The sequence below is a fragment of the Anneissia japonica genome, unplaced genomic scaffold, assembly GCF_011630105.1.
Source record: "Anneissia japonica isolate Jap-2015-1 unplaced genomic scaffold, ASM1163010v1 scaffold287778_len1315358_cov176, whole genome shotgun sequence".
Classification (NCBI taxonomy): domain Eukaryota; kingdom Metazoa; phylum Echinodermata; class Crinoidea; order Comatulida; family Comatulidae; genus Anneissia; species Anneissia japonica.
Genome location: NW_022702824.1, coordinates 386,638 through 397,260, shown reverse-complemented (window position 1 = coordinate 397,260; position 10,623 = coordinate 386,638). Strand labels below are relative to the sequence as shown.

At 33.9% G+C, this 10,623-nt stretch overlaps 1 protein-coding gene across 2 annotated transcripts in view; it reads right to left on the bottom strand.

Moving 5' to 3' along the window:
* Positions 1 to 1,690: 1,690 nt before the first annotated feature.
* Positions 1,691 to 10,623, bottom strand: part of LOC117104033 (cilia- and flagella-associated protein 410-like) — a 59,587-nt gene continuing 50,654 nt past the window's right edge. For both annotated transcript variants that reach the window (XM_033244684.1, XM_033244685.1), the window contains exon 6: positions 1,691 to 7,520. In XM_033244684.1, the coding sequence (XP_033100575.1) occupies positions 7,416 to 7,520 (105 nt within the window). In that variant the 3' untranslated portion in view covers positions 1,691 to 7,415. The remainder of the gene's footprint in view (positions 7,521 to 10,623) is intronic.

Sequence of the window (10,623 nt, the reverse complement as noted above, 5' to 3'; positions counted from 1 at the left end):
TATATATATATATATATATGGCTCTGACTTGTTGCAGAACCGTAGAGGCAAAGTTTGGCCAACTCGGTTTCACAGTTCTGCTATACGCGCGTGTGATTGGGTGGATTGCAACCACATGACTTACACCAGCCATGTTGTCACCAAAACATTGGCGAACCACAAACTAACGCGATAGGATACATTAAAATCCGAAGAACAGTGGTGGTGCCAGCGGGGGGTAGGGGCTTAAGGCCCCCCCCCAATCGGTCAAAGCTTGTCAGGCAGTCGGACCAAAAAAAAAAAAAAATAGGCCTAGTTTTCCAATCCCAGCCATTTCCGGCCATCTAGAAGTCCCATTAAAAATTTGATTGATAATTAAATGCAAATTACATGTAATTACATAGAAATTATAATTAGAACACGGATCGCGTTGGACAGAGAACGTGGATCGCGTTGGACACATAATGGCTTCTAAATTCTCAATGTCGCAACTCTGTCTATCTACGGCTCTGAAAGTCTGGGACAAGTTAAAACAAGGAGTATGAAAATACCACCGCCAACGTCAGCAACTTGGCCTTAAACTTCAACCCAGTTGTTTTCTTTTTAAACTCATTTTGTGTTTTTTTAACAAATATACAGCATCTCTCCAAGAGTATGCCACATTGAAATTAAAACCTGAACTCGAAAATTACCTCATTGACAAAACTGATTTTGAAGGAATTGCATTAAAATTCAAACTCAGAACTAATACATTATCGTTAAACAATAGAACTTCAAAATGGAATCCGGATAATAACTAGAAATGAAAATTATGCGATCTAATGTAAGGCAAATGAAAATACAAAATTTAAATATATTTTGGGATGTTCGACTCTTTCTATCAACAGTGAATGATATTTTGATAGATTCTACAAAAGGAACATTAAAAGGACATGGAAACTGCGAAGTGAAATTATAAATTCAATGTCCTAACTGCAACTATGCTTATCTTAATTTTTTTTTTTTTTAATTGATTGTACTACATTGTTATATGATCTGAGGGTATAAAGAAATATTTAAATACTCATTGGGAAGGAGACATTTGAAGTATTTTCACATTTAACTCTATGGGTTGGGAGGGGGGTCATCGGGGTGAGAGTAGATTTTGTGCTCTTGTGAGGAAGATGAACTTGTAATAGATGAGGGAAATATGCTTTCAGGGGCGGATGTTAGGTATTTTGAACATCTTTGTTGTTTTTTAATTTTTATTTATTTGTTTTCAAGTTTAGTTCATTTTACTTTGTCATTTTAATCTGCATTTAGAATTTTTAGTTCTAAGTTTTGTTTACTTCATATTATATATATTTACTGTACTTTTAATTAAATAAGGGTCACTCAGGGGATTGAAATGGCTATTTCAATCCCCTGAGGCATAGCTCCTCGGCGCACAAAAGTACACAAGCCTTACTACCACACCAAGGTGTCAGCCACAGTGAAGAAAGTATTGCATAGTGATTGGTAAATACATGTACTACATTGTGATTGGTAAGTACTGCATATTGATTGGTGTGAACTGCATAACGATTGGTATGCACTGCATGATGATTGTGAACTGAAGGCAGAGGAGGCATTCCATACGTTTTCATGGGACAATACATTTTTATCTGGAATGAAATGTGCTAGTATATTATACAGTACTGTACAACACAAAAAATCAGGCAATTGAATGAACTCAAGTTGTAACAGAAAATTTATTTACAAGCATAAACACAGCACACCGCCAACACAAGACTTTGAACTGAATTGCATGCTAAGTATCATACGATTAATAATGTATCTCGTAAAACAGTACCATGTCTCCTTTTAAACAAGTTTACAATACAAAAATATACATGGTCAATGATGGATTAAGGGTATAAACCAGTGTTGAACGGGCAGTGCAATGCCACCACTAAAGCAGATTCAAAATAGGCGGTTGTTGCAACAACATTAAGTAAATCCGAAAGTGTTGGCTTGAACCTAATCTTAAACTTCAATCTTGCTATCTTAATGCACTACGGTATCTCGAAAGGATATCCAGTGCTTAAAATAGTCCCACCCTTTATTCCAAATTTGTTCGTTTAATCCCCAATATGTTCTTGTTTACCGCTGATTATAATAGATATACTGAATATATGACATTCTTTAAGAAACAATTTCATTTTAGTAATATTTCGTGAGAGATCTGTGGTTTAATAGATTCTTAATAACATTAGCATTTATTCAAAACAGAATGTATCGTTAAAAGCATTCTTGGCGAGCAACGCAAATTTGAGAAATTTCAATTTTAATTATTCATTTGGGTACCACATGATAAAAAATATACAAGCACAATGGCCACATAATGAAAATCGAACACAAACTCACCATTGGCCCCGGGGAAACCTGGGCGTAACAAAACACCATTGAGGGTAGTCCCAACCAATAGAAAGGTACTTATTTGATCATTTATGGTAACCTCAGAAAATTAAACAATTTTTTTAGAATAAAAATATTTCTGCACAATTGAGGTACAAAGAAGTGTAAAGATTTGAATTAACATAAGTAATTTACAGATAAATAGTAATTGCACACACCTCAAACCTCCATCAAATTAATAACTATCAAGAATAGGCCTACAATTTGCAGAAAACAAAAACTTACAAAAATAGAAATTACATAATATAAAACTAAACAATACATTTTAGAACTATAATGAAAACTTTTATGATGAAATAGTATTCCTCTAGTTTATTCTTCTTTAATATTTTAAAATAACCACAAAAATGAACTTCAACATCTTTTCAATTTACATTATACAGTATGAGGGAATAGAATCCTAAAACACTCACAAAAGAGTTATGCGAGAACATTATTTCCACTCACGATAATTGTTGTTCCTACAGAATTATATACATTCTTAACCAATACCGTGAAACCTCGAATTGATGCCCAATGGACTATCTCGAGATGAAGCCCATCTCAAATTGAAGCCCCCTATTTAGTTTGCAAAATTAGCCTCGAAAAAGAAGCCCATCTCGAAATGAAGACCATGGGCATCTTTTCAAGATAACATAGGCTTCTTTTCGAGATAGTTTAGTACATACACTGTACATGAATTTCAAAAAACAAAATAAATTAAAAACAAGCTTGGTTTATACAGTAGTTTAGGTGATTTAATGCCAGTTAAATCCAATCCATGATACTGATTGATGTTACACTTACAGTGGCTTTATTTATTATGTTATAGGATAAATTCACAGCATTCACAGCATTCAGTTTGAAAAGAAGCCCCCTCTTTACTTTGCAAATGTAGCCTCGAAAAGAAGCCCATCCAAAGTTCGCAATGAAAAGAAGCTCAGGGCTTCAATTCAAGGTTTTACAGGGTATCTATGACAGGTACGGTACCAATGCAACAAACCCATGTACACCTTATTTATCTGTATGTGACTGGGGACAAGTCTCAAAGTGTAAAAAAAAACTCCACCTCATCCAAAAGCAAGCATAAGAAAACCGCAACAGCAATTGGTTTTATTTTTTAAATTGCTTAGATTTCATAGCTAAATATTTATTAAAAATATTGAAACAGATCTGACACAAATAAGGTAATAAGGTGACAAGCATAATAATAATTTTACAGAATAGAATTTTCTCAGTTCACCAAAGTAAAAAGTATTTTTATACAATATTTTTAAGTTCCTTTATAATGCCTTATACATATGTACTAATATTAATTTACAGTAAACAACTCTTGGTAAACAATTGTTAATACAAATTTCATTTTTAAACATGCAAAAATTTAGCAATTTCTATGGTTTCTCTAGCTGGCATGGTATCAGCAATCTTTGAATGGGAACATTACTACTATGTACACTTTAAGAAATACAGTATCGGTCACTAATCGGTGAAAATAAGTGTTAATTTAAACTTTTAAACAATGGAGAATAATTATTTTTATACATAAAAACACTCAATATCATGCATATGAATTCAAGGGAAGGAAACAGAATAATGTACGGTGTGGCAATCAAACTAGCGGCAATCGCTCTGGATGTGAGTTGTTCCTCCCGATACAATAGGCATACTTTTTTCGCTCAAAGGGCCAAGTCAAAACTTAAGCCAGAAACTCACTGCATTGTACAACAGTCGTACGATGAATCCAATTCCACTCTCTATGACCGTTGGACGATGCGAAGCTGTCTGCTGATTATTGGGGGCAGTCTGGACGGGTTGTCATTAAAAACGATCTGTTGCGCACGTGTTGGGGCGTTGCATTCTCCATAGAATTGCGTCATAAAGGAGGTTACTTGTCCCAGGGGCAGATCTAGGAATTCAAAATAAAGGGGCCCAGAAGGAAAGAACTTTTACAGAGCGAGGATCTAAACCTGCTCAGCCTCACCATCATTGAAGCTAAGGTACAAGATTGTATGGCTACAGCACACCTATGGTAGATGACTGGAAATGGCTCAGAATTAAATTTGAATGTACAGTATTATTTCTAATTTCTATTTAAAAAAAAATAATGATTGCCTGTTGAACAACATACAAGGTAAACAAATTGTCCAATTAAGAGGAAACGATTTGTCCCATTATATTATGTAGCCAATGTAGCAACAGGAGATGACTTGTTCCACTACATCATGTAGCAACAGTACATAATATGAATGTGTGAAATATGCAAGAAGTTTGCTTTTCATAACAGAGTGATTCATCTTCAGATGAAGGAATCACTTTTCATAAGAAAAATTAGAGTATGTTGTACAGATCATCCACAGACCAATTGATAACTATTTTTCTGTTCAATACAATCATTTAAAGTTGGCATTTAAAAACCAATTGGTTAACCAGTATATTTGATATGACGGAAGCATTTAACGGGCAATGTCAAGAAAAAATGTAATGTACAGTATACTATGTATATTATGTAGGTATCATTTGTAATAACATATATTTACAAGGTACCAGTTCAAAGGTCAACAATCTAATGAGTAACAAAGTCAAGTGTTCAATTAGCATCAATATACCAATGTATAGTAATGATTTATACCAATAATTTTGCTATAAATTACAATCAACTAGCTGTCTCTGTTTCTTAGTTCTATGCTTAAATCAATGTGGAGGAATTTCGTAGTAAGTTCCTCATGTCACAAACAATTAATCCCAAATACATCTATAATCAACAAAGCGTAATTTAATCTTAATAATAATTTTTTTTGCCTTTAGCAAACATATATCATCTAATATAATTTATCTATAATATTTATATCTGTTAAGTTTCTATCTAATCTCTCACTTCTAGACTTTATGCATTAATAACCAAGGTGCTATTTAGTGGCGGATCTAGGATTTAGCAATGGGGGTGGATAATGCGAGCAGGAAGAGCAATTTTGGGAGGGGGGTCCCCTCTCATTTGAGATTTTGTTTGGAATTAGTAGATGGCTAGACGCTCTTAGATGGCATCTGAAAAGAAGTTAAGCTTAAAATAGAAAGTGCATTTTTCAACAGAGTACTACACGTAACATGTATACACAAGAAGCACACTCAAGAAGAGTGACCATTTTTTTTTTCACAGTAACCGAAGGGGGGTAGCTAGCCACCATATTCACCCCCCTTTACAGTAGATCTGCCACTGCTATCTTTAAATTACCTTCAACTCTGGTCAAAATATTCAATCATTCCTTCTAAGCCTTCTCCAGACTATTCATTTTATTTGACATAAACATGTGAAATGCCTAAATATGGTCGCGATGACATCACATCATGACCATATATAGGCACATCATGCCTAAATATGGTCATGATGACATCACATCATGACCATATATAGGCACATAATGACTATATATGGGCACACAAGAGTTTTTTTTTGGAAATTAAAATTTGGTAGTCTTGACAGAGCTTTACACAAGCGATTGATTGTAAATGAGGATAATTCTTCACTATCATGAGCTCACTTCATACTCGAAGGCTTCGGCCAAGTGGCTTAGAATCTCAATCTGGCACTAGCATACCAGTTTCTACAATTTTAATATTTTACAACTTTTTTCAGACGTGATTTAAACATAGTCTTAACAGAGCCACTATATAATATAATATATTATATAATCACTTCATTTATTATAAATATTGAGCAATAATTACATACAAATAAATTCAAGCATTTGATAAATATCTATCAATTTATCTAATTAGTTATAAACAAATCAAGGAATACTGTAAAAACGTCGTCAGCTTTTCTTTGGCTTTTTACAAACCATTCTTTTTTTAGTTTGAAAAAAAGAAAAGAAGAAGAAATTCTATAAACCATATTATGAAAAGGTTATAAAAAACACTGCATCGTTGAATGTTAGAGATCCTTCACTACACACAGATCAAAACTGAGCATACATTGTAAAAACCTAGAGTTGAAAATTATATGAATTCATTGTTAAATCTCCTCATTGATTTTAAACTCTACACTTCGTTCACACCTAAAGGTATTGATTGCTACAAGAAATATCTTGTCAAATAAATCTTATCAAAAATTCCAGTGAATGGAAAGGCATGTAAATGAATTAAAGTAACCGAAAGGGAGGAGTAATTGAGAAAATTGGCTGAGGGGCACCACCAGGGCAGGGGCGTATCAAGGAGTATTGACTTGGAAGTAGGTGGGGGGGGGGGGNNNTGAAAGGCAGGGGCGTATCAAGGAGTATTGGGAGGGGGAAATTTTCAAGTGGGAGCTTGATTTAGGGGAATTATTTTGGGGGTGGAGTGCAAAATAAGAAGATATGAGGTGATGTTTAACTAGTTTTTGTAATCTTTTAGCTCAGCAAATTTCCATGGGGAAGGGGAATTCCCCTTGCTTTTTTCAAACCAATTGCCACAAAATTTGAATAAATAATGGTCCTCTCTTATTTACTATCTCTTATTTGAACATTAAACTACCAAGCAGCATCTCACTTTGTAGTATTTTCTTATTAAAACAGCAATTTTCTTAGGTATCAAATAAATTTTGTCCTGCTATCAATGAACCTTACTACTTTGAATAATAGAAATTATGAAAATCTTTATATAAATTATGATTATTAAAAAAATAAATAAAATAATATAACAACATAATAAATTTAAAAATGTCAGTTAAATTAAAAATATTATCCATAATAACTAAAATAACTTCATTTATTTTCACCAAGGAAACAATTTTCATTCATCATGTTATGATATTGACTGATAAGAAAATCTTGAATCTTAATACTGTATAGTATTTATAAAAGTAACAATTTAAATTTACAAACGGTACCGAAACCAGTGCTTTCGAACATAGTTTTTCAGTTTTATTTATTACCCCATTTATTTATTCCGACATCTTAAGCAAAGATACATAATCCTGTGACCCGTTATTACAACCATACCACAGTCCTCGTTTAAAGTGTTCCACATTCCAGAAAATTGTAATATTTCTACAAAGAATCTAGCTTATCCCTGCAAGCATTCGCGACAACCTCCAGACTATCTTGATCGAGCTCCTTGATTAACGCCAGTACCGCCTGCAGCACATTGGAATTCTGAAAAAATAACCATAATGTATTTAAAAAAATAAAGTATGCTGCATAGAGTGGCAACATGAGAGTATAATTGTAGTAATTTTAATCATTATACAGTATATTAAATATTATGAAGACAAATACAACTACACATCACATACCAGGGGCGGATCCAGAGATGTCCAAAAGGGGGGGAGGGGCCGAAATTAGGGCCGATTGAGACAACAACGTCCCAGGTTTTGTGTTCTAGACGCCCGAAAATAACATTTGAGGCGTTCTGGGCTATCATTTTTTTCTTTTTCTTTCTTTTTTCTTTTTTTACCTCCCAAAAATCCGCCCCTGCATACACTAAAACCATGTGATATATCTTTAGTAGGGTTTTATGTAATTTTTCAGCTTACGAAAATTAAAAGTGTGAGGAAAGGCAAATAAACTCAGCAGTAATATTCTGATGTTCTTCAAATTTAACATTTGTAAACTCCCCGATAGCTCCTCTCTCTACCTCGACTTTCAAATTAAAGTTACACAACACCAACATATTTCATTGCTTGCATGTTTTGGGAGATATTTTAGGTACAGTAGTTCATGTTTATGTATGAAGTTTCTGAATTAGGTTATTTTAAATGTTGATCCATTATGGATAGAAGCAGCAGCTGAGTGTTTGAACTATTTGCCTACAGTATATGTACTTAGGCATACTTCAGATTTAGTCAACCAATTAATCAATCAATCCATCAACCAAAATCTACCAATCAAATCAGCCAAACTAATCAATCAACCAATCAATAATTAATCAGTCAGTAAATCAACTAATCAAATAAAAAAAATCAACTAATAACACCAATTACAACAAATCAACCAATGAAATCAACACATCAATCAATTAAAAAAACAACCAAACAAATCAAATAATCATTCAATCAATCAATCATTAAATCAAAAAGTCAAGCAACCAAATCAATTCAACATTTATTCATTCAATTTAGGAAAAACAAACAGTTAAAAAACTCTGGAACAACCTACAAGCCAAGGTTCATCCCAAATGCCCATTTAAAGATTACTGTCTCTCATATACTGTAATCCAAGAGCAATGGAAAAAGTGCACAATGGTTGTATAAATTTAAGCTTCTTGGTGTTGATATATAATATGCTAATTAAATGTTTCTTAAAAGTGCTAAAGTTTAGTAAAGCCTTTAAATCTATTGACTTTAGAATTTAGTACGTAATATCTGTATATTGATAATCTTTATGGTGTATGAAGATTTGTATTTGTCTTGTCCTATGTCATGGGTATTATCAGTGTAATAAAGAAATAGGTCATAGACTACCCTTGATGATTGTTTATGAACCTTAAAAAAACAAGGACCCTGAAACTCATTTGGGTCATAAATCAATCAACTTATCAAACCAATCAATCAGACATCAATTGTATTAATCAATCAATCAAATAGACAACAATTAAACAATCAATCAACCTATCAACCAATCAATAAACCTATCAATCAATATTACAGATTACATTATGCAAATAAAACTGCAGATATTTTTGTAGATAGAACATGTACTGTAAGTGGGACTGTAGCTTCGAGATTATATGCTTGCATCAGCGCGGTGGCAGGCTTAAGCCTTTATTAGACAAGCCAATCCCCCTTCAGAAATTATTTAAATAAAAAGGGGAGGGGGAACCACAATTAAAAATAAAAAAACACAAAAGTGGGCATATTGCATGCTGAAGTGTTGAAGTACTTCTAGGCGTTCTACCAGAGATTTTCCCCTAGATTGCCATCAGACGTTTTCAGACCCTGCTTTTTGACAGCTTAGCTCTCCTTGTCCGGCAGGTCATGACACCACCATAAGGTTTGCTTTCCAACCCTAGGGTTACGGGATCAATTCCTGTCAAGAATTTTTCTCACAACTGAAACAACCCCACTCCCTGAGCCCACGTAATGAGACTTGCTTATCGTAGAGCATCTTCTGTTAAATGTCTGCCTTGTGAAAAGAATTGCTACTTTTAGAAAGAGATTGATTTTGCTATTGACAATCATTCTCGGCCCATGTGCCTAAAAAATGAACATGTTCTAATAAACACAGATCGATTTTTAAAGCCAGAGTGAACTCGTCATAGATAACTAGATCATAATGTAACATATATAATCATCATATCCATTTCACAAACCAATTATCTACAACCTTTGAACAGCTTTAAGTAGACACGGCCAAAGAACAAGATAAATAGTAGAAATATAGAAGACTGTGCTAATGTATACATCAACTCAACTACTATGTATTAATACAGTAGGAATTGCAACATTTTGAGGTCAAGACATTCAGGGTATGTTCACACACACGGCGTAGCATACACTTTTGTGTGTGTACTTAGGCAGTGGCGTTGCTTACGCCACTCACAACGCCACTTCCCTGGCTAGCGCCAGTGATGCTTGAATGGTTTGACCTTACATTATTTAAAACTGAAAACTATTCCCCCCATAGGCCTATATTACTACTAGTTTAACGCCAGCGTTAATATAGCAAACGCCGTTTGTGTGAACACTTTCGGAATTTTAATCCGTGGATTAGCTTACGCTGACATAAGCTATGCCAGTCTTACGCTGTGCGTGTGAACATACCCTCGGTGTATACCATTGCTATAGTACGCTTCAGCACAACCAATAAGAGGATGTTATATAACTGGATGTTTTTGTTTATTGAAGACCTAACAGAATTTCAAATGAACATAACAGAACACAAAAAGCCACATATTGTAGCATCATAATTTCAATTTCAACTGAAATTGGTACAGTAAATTTAACTATGGTAAACTAAAACCCAACAAAACGACTGTTCAAATCCTGCCACAGGCCTAAGCTTTCCTAGCCCATGACTTTGTAAAACATATAATATCAGAACATTACAGCATTAAACTTTATAGATACCTTGTGGTTGATATAATTTATATATATTTATATTTATATAATAATATGTTATATTTATATAGCGCTTAATGCCAACAAGGCCTCTAAGCGCTTCACATTACTACCCCCGGTCATTGGATTAGACGCCTATGGAACACAAACTATTCCATAAAGTTGCAGCAGCTACATCAGCGCATTTTGGCATTTAACCC